Source organism: Hypanus sabinus, chromosome 11 (genome assembly GCF_030144855.1).
Source record: "Hypanus sabinus isolate sHypSab1 chromosome 11, sHypSab1.hap1, whole genome shotgun sequence".
Taxonomy (NCBI): Eukaryota; Metazoa; Chordata; class Chondrichthyes; order Myliobatiformes; family Dasyatidae; genus Hypanus; species Hypanus sabinus.
In genome coordinates, this window is record NC_082716.1 from 107,839,197 (window position 1) to 107,855,735 (window position 16,539).

At 45.3% G+C, this 16,539-nt stretch overlaps 2 protein-coding genes across 9 annotated transcripts in view; one reads left to right on the plus strand and one right to left on the minus strand.

Moving 5' to 3' along the window:
* LOC132402257 (cytochrome P450 2C39-like) overlaps positions 1-16,539 on the plus strand; it is a 120,161-nt gene that overhangs the window by 68,090 nt on the left and 35,532 nt on the right. For 4 of the 7 annotated variants that reach the window (XM_059985052.1, XM_059985051.1, XM_059985053.1 and 1 more), the window contains exons 2-3: positions 4,715-4,877; positions 11,587-11,736. In XM_059985052.1, the coding sequence (XP_059841035.1) occupies positions 4,715-4,877; positions 11,587-11,736 (313 nt within the window). Of the gene's footprint in view, positions 1-4,714; positions 4,878-11,586; positions 11,737-12,100; positions 13,519-14,321; positions 15,918-16,539 lie in introns of those variants that run through there. The other 3 variants (XR_009514862.1, XM_059985050.1, XR_009514863.1) reach the window with 3 other exon arrangements.
* The window catches only part of LOC132402262 (cytochrome P450 2C23-like), a 219,312-nt gene that overhangs the window by 49,750 nt on the left and 153,023 nt on the right, over positions 1-16,539 (minus strand). The gene's annotated exons all lie outside the window — the stretch shown is intronic.

Consider the following 16,539-nt stretch of genomic DNA (forward strand, 5'->3'; position numbering starts at 1 on the left):
TGACTATCTCATTAATGGCTCTTAGGTCCTGCACAGAACGCCATTCATTTCTCCGGCCCGTTGTTGGGATGGGTAACATAGGGGTGCTACACGGGCTTTGTGTTTTCACCAGCATACTTTGCTGCAATTACTGGAGCGATGTTCAGTAGCCATATGGTACAGTTTAATACAGGGCCCTGGCACTTTCTTTTTTTAGAGTAACTTTATGCTCCGGAGCTGTTTGGGCTTTTCCCAATGCTGGGACCGTAGGTTCCCTGTACCCGCTCTAAGGCTCTCGGGGGCAAGTAGAGGGTCTTCTACTGGTGGTTGTTGCTTTTCAAAGGATGTTTCCCAGGTCTCGGACTTTAACAGATTTCTCCCCTCCTTTTCGTTAAAGAATTCTATTCTTCTCCCAGTACCGGCAGAGCTATAGTATAAACAGCCTTGGTTTCTTTCGCCAATCGTTTTATCATCGTCCCGATATCTTTCGGCTTTGCCGGTGGTTTTATGGCCACTGTCAAATGAGGCATTGAGGCGTCCCCTAGTTGGAATCCTTTTTTTATGATCTTCCACTAAATCTAGCAGGAGACCTAATCCCTCGGGACCGAAATACACAGACTGTGTTGCCTCCAGTGCTACTGTTTAAATCAGGGTATCCATGCGGATCAGTTTGTCAAGAGCAATAGACCGGGCAGTGGAGCTGCTTCTTTTCTCGGCTGCTGTTAACCAAGTACAGTGTTGCAGATTTTGCATGTAGAGATTGGTTTGTCCTCTCCATATGTTAGACAGTCTCTGAACCTGCCAAGCACGGAGATTGCTACCCGGCTGCCAACAGTATAGTTTGGGTTCTGAACTGTCCTTTTCTCGCCCAGCATTTGACGGATCCTAATTTGAGGAAGCTTCATGTTTATACTTTCGGCTGTACAGTGCAGTGTTGCCCCAAATTTACAAAGGGTCTGGGGACCCAGAAGGGGAAGCAGGACTGTTTTAGATATAATGAAGGTGTCTGTTAAAAGCTTATCCTCCACTCTCTTTTTCTCTTTCTTTTTTGCCTTGTATGTTTTTGAGTCACCTCTAGTAATGCTAACACTTCCTTCAGCTCCCTCACCTTCAGATCCTCTTTCCTGAGACCCTTCTCTCGTTACAGTGATGTTTGCTCCCCTGGGGGTGTCAGGTGCCTGAACTTCAGGCATGGCGGGTTGTAAGGAGTGGGTACGGGTTGCCCCAAGGCAGTCGCCGTCATTATTAAATCATCTGTTTCACTGTTGGGTGCCAGTGGGGCAGTGGCCGGTACGGGGAGTTGTGGATAAAGTCCCGTGGCAGGTTTCGTTTCAGCCCCTGCCTTCTCTGTTTCAGGCTGCTTCATCTCCTTTTTCTTTTACATCGTTTCCTTACATCATTTTAAACGTCTTTACATGCAATCAGCCTCCCAATTTGTGTCGCCGTCCCCATTTCAGGTGGCGTCCTCCCAGTAAGGGATTAGTCTCAAATTAAAACTTCCCCCATACAGCCAATCCCCTTGTGACCACTCATGCAAATCACTACTGAATGTTACCGCATAAGGATCACCTCCGGTCTCCCTGGTTACCATATCCACCGGGGGTCCAGGTGGGACTAAAGGGTCTCCTATTTGCTGGTGGTGCTGTTTTATCTTTCTAATTTTTTTTGCGGTCTTTTTTCCTACCCGTACTTGAGTGTTCAAAGCCTTCGTCTTACCTCCGGAATTCCTCGGTTTATTAGCAGGAACAGCGCCAGCCGATCGACTGCTCGCATTTCCCGTTTTCCCCGTTTAGGATTTCAATTTCGGTTAAGACAGTGCAAAGTTTCTTTATGCACACTATGTACACAATGAGCGCTCACTGGTGTGTTTCTTCTGTCTTTCCACAAGACTCGGCCCGTGAGTTCGGTCATGGAATAAATCAGTAGCTGCCTTGGTACTCCCATGAGCACCTCCCTTTCAGCTAGGACGCAGGGCACCTGTCTCCCCCTTTCAGCTAGGAGTCAGGCCACCAGCCTCCCCATTTCAGCTAGGAGACTGATTTTCCTATGCCCCCTCTCCGCCAGCCCCCTTTCAGCTAGGTCGCAGAGACTGATTGTTCTTCCCATCTTGGAGGGCGCCTTTCTGTCTTGCTTCTCCTTTTCTGCCTAGGATTCATTTTTGGATCCTGCTCTTCTAGCCTCCCCCTTTCAGCTAGGAGACTGGATTGAGGATCCCATCCTCGTCGCCAACTGTTGGGGGAAAAAATCTTAGGAGCAGCAGGCAGAATAGATCAGGCTAACTCAGAGAATTATTTCAGACTAAAGGGTTTTATGACATGATATCATGGTGTTACACGGGGGCGATGGAGGAGAACTCAAAAGCAGGACACTGGCATGTTGACTCAGTTGGGGAGGCTGGTGTAGACCTGAACGTAGAGCAGGAAACCAGAGAGCTCTTGACAAAGAGACGGGATTCACAAGGACTCTCTAGAAACTAGAGTGGAACTTAGAACTACAGGTTCTAATCGGAACAGGGAACAAAATAACACACGAGAATTGACCAACGAACTGGCAACCTGTGATAGAGTCACCATCGTATTTATTTCCCAGTCTCTGATGAAAGCCAGATGTATGGTAATTTGGTAACTAGCAGCAATTGACTGAAATTGGGGCATGATCAGGGAGAAAGAAGTTTTAAAGGGGAACAGCCGACCAGAACCATGACACATGGAGAGCCCAGACTCCTAAAGCGGAGTTCTGAAACTCTGCTCAACAATGGTTTACACTATTATTATTATTATTTATACCCCAGGTGTATGTGACAAGAAGCACTTAAATCTGAAAAAGGAGAAAACTTCAACTGCAACTCGTTAGAATATGTCCTTGATTGGTTATGCATTTTCTTAAGTGTTAGTTCTCAGGACAGTATATCAGGCTTTCCTAAGCCAAGACATGTGATGATTCTTAGAACAAGGAAGCACAGACATAGTAATTTTCCCATCCCATCGACAAAGCACATTTCAGTCACACAGTGTACATTAGTCGCAGATAAGTGATTACAGATTCACATACGAGAAGAAGGTCATTAACCCCTTAATGTTTGTCACAATGACTTACTATTATTCTTCCACAGGAAGGAAGGAGTGCCTTACACCTCTTTTGGTAGAGATGTATCTGCAAACCGCCACCCAAAAATTACTATAGGTTACAATAAAAGGATTGTGGCAAAGAGGAATAGTGGGATGGTGTTCTTAGACAGTACAGAAATCTGATGGATTCCTGAATCATTGAGTGTGGAACTTCAGGCTCTTTTACCTCATCCCTGATGGTAGCAATGAGAAGGGGTCATGTTCCAGATGGGGAGAGTCCTTAATGATAGACACTGCCTTCTTGAGGTATTATCTTTTGAAGATGTCCTCCCAGGTGGGAAGGCTAGTGCCCATGAGGATAGTTATGAGAAGTGGGTATGTCCAGTATTGTGAGGGTCCTTAATGATGGATGCTGCCTTCTTGAGATACATCAATTTTTGAGGATGTTAATGTCTGCTCTGAGTGGCACAGAACTTTGGTCATCAGTTCCAATAGTTCCAGTGGTTCAGTGGGTAGCACTGCATCACTTTGAGATACAAGAGCTTGCAGATGCTTGTATCTAGAGGATCTCAGTGGGTCACAGAGTGTCTGCAGAGGGAACTGGACAATGAATGTTTCAAATCGAGAGCCTTCATGTGGGTTGTCCATTTCCTTCACAGATACTACCTGACCCACTGATTTCTTCCAGCATTTGTTCATTCTCTCCAAGAATGTGTGAGTTCCCTCAGGGTGCTCCATTTCCCTCCCACACACATTCCAAAGGCGTACGGGTTAGTAAGTTGTGAACATGCTATGTTGGCGCCAGAAGCATGGTAACAGTGGCGATTTGCCCCCGGCACATCCTTGTACTGCGCTGGTCAGATTTCATATGAATTTATTCAACACATGTACATCAAAACACTAAGTGAAATGCATCATTTACATTAACAACCATCACAATCTATGGATTTGTTGGAGACATCCCACGAGTGTCACCACACATTCACACACCAATTAGGGTTGGACATTGACACAAGCAACACATTTTTCTGTTTTGATGTTTCAATGTACAATGCAGTGCAAAAGCTTTAGACACATACTGTACATATGGCCAGGGTCCCTCAGACTTCTGCACAGTACTGTAGTGATTTTATGTATTGCACTGCACTGCTGCAGCAAAAAGAGACAAAATTTCATGACATATGTGAGTAATGATAGCCTGGTTCTGGTTCTGTTGTGGGTCTTTAATGTGGGCTGACAGTGGGAGAGGGTGCAGGGAGAGGGGAGTCACAGTTGGGAAAGGGGGAAGGAAGAGGGGATGGTGTGGGAAGCACCAGAGGAACATTCTATAATGATCAATAAACCAATTGTTTGGAATCAGATTACCTTGCCTGGGGTCTCAAGGCTGGATGCATCTGCACCCATGCCACCCTTTGCCCCTGGCACTCCTTCTCTGCCACCTGTCCCAGGGCACTCCACCCTCGCCATTATCAACATCATTTACTCCTGCCAGATTTACAAACTCTCTCTCCACTCCTTGTTGACAAATACAGTATTGTGCTTAGGCCGCTTGTTCCCCTAAAGGAATATAGTATGGGTCTTATCTCCCCTCCAGCTAAATTCATTGACAAACATCGTATGGAGTACAAAATGTTAAAAAACAATATACATTCCTTGTATCACCACAGCTGAGTGAGCGGTATGGCCCCGTGTTCACCTTCTGGTTTGGCAGCTGCCCTGCGGTGGTGGTGTGTGGTGCCGAAGCGATGAGAGAGGCCCTGATTGACCACGGGTATGACTTCAGCGGCCGATATCTCTTACCCGCCATCAAAAAAATCTCAGACGGCTACGGTGAGAGAATTTTTAATTTAACTTGAGTTATTTTGTTGCTGTTTCTGCTCTCTTGAAATCAAAATATTTTTGTTATTTATACATTTGGGGCTGTTAATGCTGCTGTAAGAGACGGCATTTGTTGGTTGTTCTTATTTATAATTTTATTATTTAGAAATAACAGTGCGGAAAAGGGACTTCAGGCTCAAGGAACTGCACTTCCCGTCTATACCTACACACTTAAGCTGCCTATTCCCACGGACTTGCACCCAGACCATAGCCCTCAGTAACCCTACCACACGTAGCTATCCAAAGTTCTCTTAAATGTTGAAATTGAGCTTGCATGCACCACTTGCACTGACAGCTCATTCCACACTCTTCTGACCCTCTGAATAAAGAAGTTTCTTCTCGCGTTCCCTTTAAACTTTTCACCTTTCACCCTTAGCCAATGACGAGTTAACTTCAAACTTTCTGCATAATCATTCAAAGAGTTGAACTGCACGCGCATGTAACGAGAGCTGTAGAACTCAATTCCTTCTAATGTCGTCCACGAACTGATCAATCACCCCTGCTGTGAACCACTTCTAGAGGTCCAGTATGCCATCTTCTACAAAGAAGGGATCCATAGGCTCCACGACTGCTGAACCAAGTGTGTAAATGTAGGAGGTGACTAAATTGAAAAATAAATATGCTAGGTTTTCTAAAATTGACTCCTTCTACCTTAGACCACGAACTTTTCAATCACCCCTCGTATTTTACATTTATTTGCATTAAACTTCATCTGCTATTTATCTGCTCAAATCTGGATTTTGTTTCAATCTAACTGCATTGATTCTGCTGCCTGAATGTTATCATTCCATCTCCCTCATTTTATGTCATCTGTAAACTTTATCAGGTTATTTGTTATGTGCTAATCCATATCATTTTTGCAAATTAAATCAGCAGCAGCCCCCAAAACTACTCCCTGCTGAACCCCACTATTAACATCTCCTAGTGAAAATGATCCTCTCACCTTAACTCATTGTTTTCTGTTTTAGAGCCATTTCTGCGCCCATTCACACCCTGAATCCCTACTTCTTGTAATTTGATTATTACCTCTCATGGGGTACCTTGTCAAAAGCCTTCTGAAAGTCCAAATAAATGATATCAACAACAAATGTTATCAACGTTTTTAATTGCTTCCTCATAGAACGTCTCCATATTAGTAAAACTTGATTTCCCCTTTCTCAACCCATGGTGGTTATCTGCTAACATGCCTGTTCTCATCAGCTACTTTTCCGCCTCATTCTTTATTAATGTTTCCATTATCTTACCGACAGTACACATTAAGTTTGCTGTTCTATAGTTACTAGGGTCAAAATGGTCACCTTTCTTGTGTACTGGGACAACATTAACCCATTTCCAGTCCTTGGGGATTTCATCAGTATTCACTAACTTTTGAAAAATAAATGTTAGGGATTAATATATATAATCACAGACCTCGTTAAGTTCCATTGGATATATGTTGGCTGGCACTGGAGTTTTATTAACTTTCAGCCTTTTCAGCTGAAGCAGGACCTCACTTTCTAAGATCTCTAAGTCATTTAAAACAACCTTATTTTTCTCTACACTTACTGGCATGTTACTAACATCTTTGTGGGTGAGCACCTTAGCAAATCATGTGTAAAGAGTATCCACTATGTCTTTCTCTGCACAATTTATCACTCTATTCGTATTCTTAATACACTTAACTTGCTCTTTGACTTTTATTTTACTATTAAAGTATTAAAAAACCTCTTGGGATTAATTGTAGCATTACCAGCAATATCCTTCTCAACCTGCCTTTTGGCAATTGGAATTGCCCTCTTGACAATAGCTCTCATATTTTCAAATCCTCTTTGGTTAACTTTTATATATTGGTGAGATCTGATGCAGAATGGAAATGTCGACAGTGCTTCTCCTTATAGATGCTGCTTGGCCTGCTGTGTTCCACCGGCAATTTGTGTGTGTTGTTAACTTCATTACTATTTTTTCTGTATTCTTTATATAGCTGTCTTTTCTTCAATAATTTTATGTATATCTTTAATTATCCATGTAGTTGATCTATTGTTTTTATTGCTTCTCCCAGCCTTGGGTAGGAACACTTCCTGCACTGTGTGTATTACCTCTTTAAATCAACCCCATTGTTTCTCAACTGACTCAATGTCAAGCCGTTCCTTCCAGTTACCTTCTGAAGTCTTTGCCGCATCTGCACCAACTTTGCCGTTCTGAAATTCAATTTAATGGTTTTGGTTTTTATTGATAGACTTTTACACAAAGCTACAACACTAATAATATTATAATTGCTTGTTCCTAAAAGCTCAACGACTTCCGTGTCCAAAATTCTAACATGATTGTTACAGAATATCAAATCTAGACAGGCCTTCCTGCTTGTTAGTGCAGTTACATATTGGGTCAAAAACAATCATTATAAATCAATTAATTCACATTCCTCCAATTCTTGAGTCACTGGGTTCTCCCACTCAATACCAGATCAGCCATGATCTTATCAACGGCAGAGCAGGCTTGACGGGCCAGATGGCTGACTCCTGGTCCTATTTCTTATGATATGTACTTAATCAATAAGATTGTACTAGATTATGGGGAGAAGACACAAAAATAGGTTGAGGTGGAAAATGAATCAGTCACGATTAAGTGGAGATGACCTGATGGCCTAATTCCATTCTGAGTCTTAAGGAAAAGCCTTTTTCCCTACCCTATGCACTTGTGCAGAGAACTTCAGTAAACTCTGCAGCATTGGCACCTTGCATTGAGTGTATATGACCTGCACTGGCTAGATGGTGCAAAATACTTCACACTACTTGCTGTTCCTCACTCCATTTCCTGACTAGTCAGATCTTTTTGCAATTCATTATGATCTGCTTCACTATCAATGGGATCCCTAATTAATAGTAAGAGAAAAACAGAGGGCTATGGGTAACCCTAGGTAATTTCTAAGCTAATGACACGTGTGGCACAGCTTTGTGAGCCGAAGGGCTTGTATTGTGCTGTAGGCTTTTTATGTTTCTAGAAAAGGAGAAAAAGAAAATGGCGAAAATTTGGAAATTGAGGTTCAGTGGGACTTTGGGACAAGTTCAGGATTTTCTGTGGGTTAAATTGTAAGTGAGATGAAAGAAGGCAAATGGAGTGTTTGCATTTATTTCAAGGGTATCAAAGCCAGAATGTATTGTGGCTTTGTATGGAGCTGGTCGGACTGCATTTAGATTATTGTGAGTGATATTACTATGTAAGGAAAGATGTGATGGCCCTGGAGAGCAGCCAGAGATTTCTAGAGTGAAACGGTTTATATTTGAACATTTGGTATCTCGCTTCTGCACTCAAAGTAATCAAGTGAATGGGTGAGGGTCTCATTGACATCTGCTGGCTATTTGTATAGCACAACATGGTCGGCACAACATTGTGGGCCGAAGGGCCTGTAGTGTGCTGTAGATTTCTATCTTCTATGTTCTAATGTTCTGGGCAGGCATATGCTTCAGTTAGTCGAGATCTGTTTAAATTAGGGAATGAGGAGCAGGGTACTAGGAAGAGGCTGGACTCAACTGTTTAAACATCATCGTGAAGAATAACATTTTGGGACACAAACCAATTATAAGCTTCAAAAATATAAAAATGGATCAGAAAAAGATGAAAAACCTCAGTAATAGACTGAGGATGGCCTGTATAAATGCAAGAACTATTAAGAATAAATGAGCTGGAGTTACATGCTAGTGTGTATAAGTATGATATAACAGCAATAACTGAACCTGGCTGACCTGGATGGTGAGGAATATAACATTAAAGAATAGACTTTGTTTAGTAAAGTTAGGCAAGATGGTAAATGTGGTGGAGTAGCCACATACATAGAGAGAATTTAAACATGAGTCTCCTTGTGATAGGAGATGAATCGAGACTTAGTGAAGATATCTGGGTGAGAATTGAAAGCTATAAGGTTAAAAGAATAACACTGACTGTATGTTATAGACCCTCTCGTGCTGATAGTGATTTTAATAAACAACTATCAGAATATTGGAAAAGAAAGTTCTGAGGTGATATTATAGTTATGGGTGACTTTAATTTCCCAAGTAAGTACTGCACGCAGTACTCGAGGTGAGGCCTCACCAGTACCCTGTATAGTTGCAGCATAACCTCCCTGCTCTCAACTTCAATCCCTCTAGCAATGAAGGCCAACATTCCATTGGCCATCTTGATAGCCTGCTGCACCTGCAAACCAAAATTTTGAGATTCATACACAAGCATTCCCAATCCCTCTCACAGCAGCATGCTGCAATTTTTTACCATTTAAATAATATCCTGCTCTTTCATTTATCCTTCCTAAGTGGATGACCATGCATTTAACAACACTGGACTCCATCTGTCAGACCCTCACTTAATCCATCTAGCAGTCTACAGACTCTCCACATCCTCCGCACAACATGCTTTTCTACTCAACCAGTAACCCTTTAATTTATCTGGGACACTCTGCCGCTTAATTGGGACAGGAGATAGTTGTTGAACAGTTCCTGTGTTGCCTTTAAGGCATTAGTTTAGTTTATTATATTTTCACTTTAGTAATTAATTTGTTATCATTTTCTAGTTAAGGTTAAGATTGTTTAAAGTAAATTCGTTGTCTGTGATATATTACGGCATGCGATGACGTCACACCCGGATTCGCCGCATCTTGAGGGAAAATACCGGTTTGGAGAAACGGGAAGGAGGGGGCTTATGTATGCAGGATCAGCATGAGAAAAGTTTTCTTTCTATGCACTAGAAACATTAGTGAAGCAACGTCGTAAGTTCATGAGATAATCGATATGTTGAATTTAAAATGTTAACGCTGATTCTGTTAAAAGTAATGACGGTTCATAAAGTTTATGTTTTTTGTTATTTAAAGAGTTGCGGATAGTTTGTGTTGAAATGTATTTAAAGCCAGTCGATGGCGTAGGTAGATTCTGACTGTATGTTGAAATTTAATGTAATATAGTGGTTGTAGTTTTACTTTTGCAAATATTTATGATGTAAATGTGATGTTAAGAAGGAAACAAATACTGTATATATTTTGTATTGTTTTATCAACAGTTTTCACCATACGTTAATGTGGAAGAGTGAACAGTAAACGGTTAATCTTACTGGGACCACCTCATAGACTGGTTTATGCTTGGTGTTTAGTTCAGAGTTCTTTTACACCTGTGCGAGAACACTACATGTAACATTACATTTGCTTTCCTTATTACCAGCTCAAGCTGCAAATTGACCTTTGGGGAAATCATTCACTAACACTCTTAAAGACCCTGTGCATCTCTGATTTTTGAATTTCCACCCCATTTAGAAACTAGTCCTTCTACCAATGTGCATGATCATATATTTCTCTACACTGCGTTCCATCTGCTGTTTCCTTGCCAATTCTCCCAATCAGTCGATATCCTTCTGCAGACTCCCTCCCCCCAACACTATCTACATCTCCACCTATTATTGTTTTGTCTGCAAAATATGTCACAATGCCATCAATTCTCTCATCCACATCATTAGCATCTCACATAATGAACCTAACACCAACCCTTGTGAAAAACCAGCAGCCAAATAGTAAATACCTCTTTAATCCCAATCTTACCCCACTGGAGTGCCCTTCCAGTTCAACACGGTCCCAGTGTTACAGGTTCCATCAGCCCCAAAAAGGCACCCAAATGTCCTATAAACCCATGTCCCTCTAACCTACACCATGATTTGAGCCACACATTAAATCTTATCTGCTCCATTTTACCTGGACTGGTACCTTCAAATACATGGCACCAAATTCCACAGATTCACCCCTCTCTGACTAAAGAAATTGCTCATCATCTCTGTTCTAAGGAACCTCCTTCTATTCTGAGGCTGTGAACTCTGGTCCAGACTCCCCCAATAAAGGCAACATCATTACCATGGGCGGCATGGTCGTGTAGTTGTTAGCACAATGCTTCACAGTACCAGTGATCTGGCTTCAACTCACGTCACTAACTGTAAGGAGTTTGTACGTTCTCCCCATGACTGCGTAGGTTTTCTCCAGTTGCTCCTGTTTCCTCACACAGTCCAAAGATGGTCTTGAGTTGGTAAGTTAATTGGTCGTTGTGAATTGCCCTGTGATTAGGCGAGGGTTAAATCAGGGGATTGCTGGGTGATGTGACTGAAGAGCTGGAAGGACCTATTCTGCACAGAATTTCAATAAATAAAGAGATAAATCTTCTCCACATTCACTCTAGGCCTTTCCATATTTGGTAGGTTTCAATAAGAACCCTCCTCATTCTTCTAAACTCCCAACAAGTACAGGCCCAGAGTTATCAAATGCACCTCAAACATTAACCCTACAGTTCCTGAGATCATCCAGCAGGTACAGTGCTAGAGTTATCAAGTGCTCCTCATCCTTTAGTTTCTGAGATAATTCTTGTGAACCTCTCCCATACTTTCACGGTTCCTGTTTGTTCGTCTTGTGACATCTGATCAGGTAAATCTTGGACTGTGTTTGGTGACCAGGAACACCAGCTGATTTAACTGTGGAATTCTATAGTAGCAATTCCTACCCAGAAGAATGAGCATTGAGATGAGGAGCTTAGAATATCTTGGCAGTTGCGAAGAAGAGTAAAAAATAAATTGGGAAAATGGTTAAGAATGTTAAGAAACTGGTCATCAGAACATAGACAACCTCGTCCCAAGGGATATTAACCTGAGATCTCTCTTGCAGGAATTAACTTCAGCAGTGGCGAGAGATGGAAGCAGCTTCGGAGATTCACTCTCAGCACCTTGAGGAATTTTGGAATGGGGAAAAAGAGTGCTGAGGAGAGGATTCAGGAGGAAGCCCAGTTTCTGGTCACAAGTTTCATGGATAAGAAAGGTTTGTCACTACAGCACTAGAGGAACTGTCTTCTCCACATATTCCTTCATGCCATGACTAATAAAGAATCTACCCACCTTTGTTTTAAATATACCCAATTACCTGGCCTCCATAGCCCCTGTGGCAATGAATTCCACAGACTCACCATTCTAAAAAAATTCCTTCTCATCTCCATTCTAACAGGATGTCCCTGCATTCTGAGGTTGTGTCCTCTGGTCCCAGACTCTTGCCACCCCGTGGTGAACTATGTGCCTGTCTGGACACGCCCCCTGCTGACTGCTCCTGTGGTTCCTGTGGCCCCTGTATAAAGGCGATCTGAGGCCTGACGCTCGGCCTCAGTCTCCAGGTCATAGTATGATGGACACTCACTCCTGGTTCCTTCTTCCAGTCAATAAAAGCCGATATCTCGCCTTATGTCTCAGTGTGAGTTACTGATGGTGCATCAATTTTATTGACTGGAAGTTTTAAAACATGGAAACCGTTTTACGTCCGGAAAGGTTGGATTTGGACCCTCAAGACCCTGACGCAGCTCTCGCTTTTGAACACTGGCTTGCATGCTTCCAATCGTACTTGGAGGAGGTTCGTGCAACCAAACCCGCCGTTATGCACAGAATCCTACTCTCGAGGGTCACCCCCAAAGTTTACTCCATTATCCGGGACCTGCCGACCTACGATGGGGCACTGGACGCCCTCAAAAGACAGTACCTGCGGCCGGTGAACACCATCTACGCAAGACATCGTTTAGCTACCCGGCAACAGCGGCCTGGCGAATCGTGCGCTGAGTTTCTCCGAGCACTACAGACACTCGTCCGACCTTGTGACTGCAAGATGCTCATGGCAGAACAGCATGCGGAGCTGCTGGTGCGAGACGCCTTTGTGACGGGACTGAGGTCAGTGTACATGCGCCAGCGTCTGCTGGAAAATGCCGACCTTACCTTAAGCTCGGCGATGGAGACGGCCAACGCTCTGGAAGCTGCTTTGCATAATGCTGACGCTGTCCAGTCGCGCGATTCCCCGCCGGTTCTGTGGACACCTCAGACCCCGCCACCGCCGGCTCCCAGGAGCGAATTCGCCAACGCCGCTGCCAGTCGCGATTCCACGAGCTCCCCGACCCTGACCACGGCGGTGGCCCGTCAGAAGCCCGTGTGTTATTTCTGCGGCCATAAAAAACACCCTCGACAACGCTGTCCAGCGCGAGAAGCGACCTGCTCCAGCTGCGGAAAGCGGGGCCACTTAGCCAAGGTCTGTAAGTCTCAACCTCGAGCGGAGTGCAGCGTTGCGGGTGAAACGTGGGGGCCGCCATCTTGCATGCCCAGATGTGGGCGGCCATCTTTGTCGACGTCAGCACGCCCCGCCCCCGACCCTCGGATGCTTACCGGGTACCCCGGATGTGAGCGGCCATCTTTGTCGACGTCAGCACGCCCCGCCCCCGACGCTCCGATGCTTACCGGGTACCCCGGATGTGAGCGGCCATCTTTGTCGGCGTCAGCACGCCCCGCCCCCGACCCTCGGATGCTGACTGGGTACCCCGGATGTGAGCGGCCATCTTTGTCGACGTCAGCATGCCCCGCCCCCGGCCCTCCGATGCTGACCGGGTACCCCGACGGCGATTCAACTCTGGCCACTGTAACTCTCGACCAAAGCGCCCCACACCAGCTTGCAAGGTCCATGATGGACATCCAGGTGGAGGGGCACAGGACTAGATGCCTGTTTGACACGGGCAGCACTGGGAGTTTTATTCACCCGGACACAGTGCAACGCTGCGGACTCGCAACGCGGCCCGTAAGTCGGAGGTTCCATTTGGCTTCTGGGTCGCAGTCCACAGACATCCGGGCGGGTTGTGTAGCGACATTGGTGGTGCAAGGCACAGAATATCGGAACTTTGAGCTGCTGGTCATGCCTAATCTGTGCGCACCTGTGCTATTGGGGCTGGACTTCCAGAGCCATCTCGAAAGTGTGACTATGATATATGACGGGCCCCTCCCACCACTCACTGTCAGGAATCCTCAGTTTTGTGGGACTTCTTTACATACCCCGCTACTGACCACACACACACACACGGGCACACACATCCCATCCAGAACCAGGCCGACAGCTGCGCTACTGACACCACTTGCAGCCTCTCCACTCTCAAGGTCCCTCCCCCACCGCTGTTCGCCAACCTGACCCCTGACTGTAAGCCTGTGGCAACCAAAAGCAGGAGGTACAGCGCGGGGGACAGGGCCTTCATTCAGTCGGAGGTGCAGCGGCTGCTCAGGGAGGGGATCATTGAGCTAAGCTCAAGCCCTTGGAGGGCCCAGGTGGTTGTTGTTCGGACCGGGCAGAAAAATAGGATGGTGGTGGACTATAGTCAAACCATCAATAGGTTTACGCAGCTTGACGCATACCCCCTACCCCGCATCACGGATATGGTCAACCAGATTGCTCAGTACAAGGTGTACTCGACAATAGATCTGAAATCCGCGTATCACCAGCTCCCCATCTGCCCAGAGGACCGCCCCTACACCGCCTTCGAGGCAGGCGGCAGGCTCTATCACTTCCTGCGCGTCCCCTTCGGTGTCACGAATGGTGTCTCTGTCTTCCAGAGGGAAATGGACCGGATGGTGGACCAGTACCAACTGCAGGCCACATTTCCCTATCTGGATAACATCACCATCTGTGGTCACGACAGACCAGATCACGACGCCAACCTCCAACGATTTCTCCAAGTGGCCGCAGCTCTGAACCTTACTTATAACAGGGACAAGTGTGTGTTTGGAACCACCCGCCTTGCTATACTTGGGTATGTCGTGGAAAACGGGGTTACTGGCCCTGATCCCGAACGTATGTGCCCCCTGTTAGAACTCCCTCTTCCCACCACTCTCAAGGCCCTCAGATGGTGCCTGGGTTTTTTTCCTATTACGCCCAATGGGTCCCCCATTACGCAGACAAGGCACGCCCCCTGGTCAAGTGTACCTCGTTTCCCCTCTCTGCTGAGGCCTGCGCGGCCTTCAACTGCATTAAAGAGGACATTGCCAAAGCTACGATGCATGCCGTGGACGAGACCGCTCCCTTCCAAGTGGAGTGTGATGCCTCCAATTTTGCTCTGGCTGCTACCCTCAATCAGGAAGGCAGACCAGTAGCATTCTTTTCTCGCACCCTCCAAGGCTCTGAAATTCGGCACTCCGCGGTGGAGAAAGAAGCCCAGGCCATAGTGGAGGCTGTTAGGCACTGGAGGCACTATCTTGCTGGCGAAAGGTTCACCTTGTTGACCGACCAGCGCTCGGTTGCGTTCCTGTTCAGCAACCAACAGCGGGGCAAAATCAAAAATGATAAGATTTTGCGGTGGAGAATAGAACTTTCCACCTACACCTATGATATCCTGTACCGGCCTGGCAGACTCAATGAGCCCCCTGATGCCCTATCCCGGGGAACATGTGCTAGCACACAGCTCGACCAGCTGTACACCCTTCATGCACAACTTTGCCATCCGGGGGTTACCCGATTTTACCATTTTGTGAAAACTCGGAACCTGCCATACTCCCTGGAGGACATCAGGACGATGACCAGGGACTGCCAAATTTGCGCTGAGTGCAAACCGCACTTCTACCGTCCTGACACGGCACAACTTGTCAAGGCCACCCGCCCTTTTGAACGACTGAGTGTTGACTTTAAGGGCCCCCTTCCCTCCACTGACCGCAATGTCTATTTTCTCAGTGTTATCGACGAGTACTCACGGTTCCCCTTTGCCATCCCCTGCCCCGACACCACTGATCTTTCTAAGATCATTCTCTGTCATAATTTTAATTTATTATTTAGAAATAACAGTGCGGAACAGGACCTTTGGGCTCAAGGAACTGCACAGCCCAGATACTGGGCTAATCGCAGGACAATTTACTATGTCCAATTAATAGCATCTTAGATCTGTACAGCAAAAAACAGGCCCTTTGGCCTTTCTCATCTGTACTGGTACATTTAAACTGCCGATTCACACAGACTTGCACCCGGACCTTAGCCCTCAGTAACCCTGACCACACAGGTACCTATCCAAGGTTCTCTTAAATGTTGAAATTCAACTTGCAAGCACCACTTGCGCTGGCAGTTCATTCCACACTCTTCTGACCCTCTGAATAAAGAAGTTTCCTCTCGCGTTCCCTTTAAACTTTTCACCTTTCACTCTTAACCAATGACATGTAATTGTAGTCCCACCCAATCTCAGGGTAAAATTCTATTCACATTTTTTTCTATCTATATCTCTGATGATTTTCTATATCTCTATTAAATCTCCTCTCAATCTTCTACGTTTCAAAAACTAATTCCTAACCTATTGAATCTTTCCATATAACTCTGGTCCTCCAGTTCTGGCAACATGCTTGTAATTTTCTCTAACTTGTTCAATCATAATTATATCTTTACTGTAGGTAGGTAACCAGAACTGTATGCAGTACGTCATGTTAGGCCTCACTGACATCTTATTCAACTTGAACATAACATCTCAGCTCCTGTATTCAATACTTTGATTTATGAAGGCCAATGTGCCAAAAGCTTTTTTACAACCCTGTTCACATTTGCCACCAGTTTAGATGAATTCTCAGCTCCCTCTGTTCTACTAACCTACCATCCCATATGTCTTCGGGCTGTGGGAGAAAACCAGAGCACCCAGTGGAAACCCAAGCCATTGAGAAGGTAGCACTGAGTATCCCGTACGCTGATGTTACTTCCACGATGCTGCCTGAGAAGAGTGTTCCAGAACGTGACAATGAACGTGGGTATCGCGGCTGAGATACCTCTCTACCAAAGGAGGTGTAAGGGATGGGAGCCATG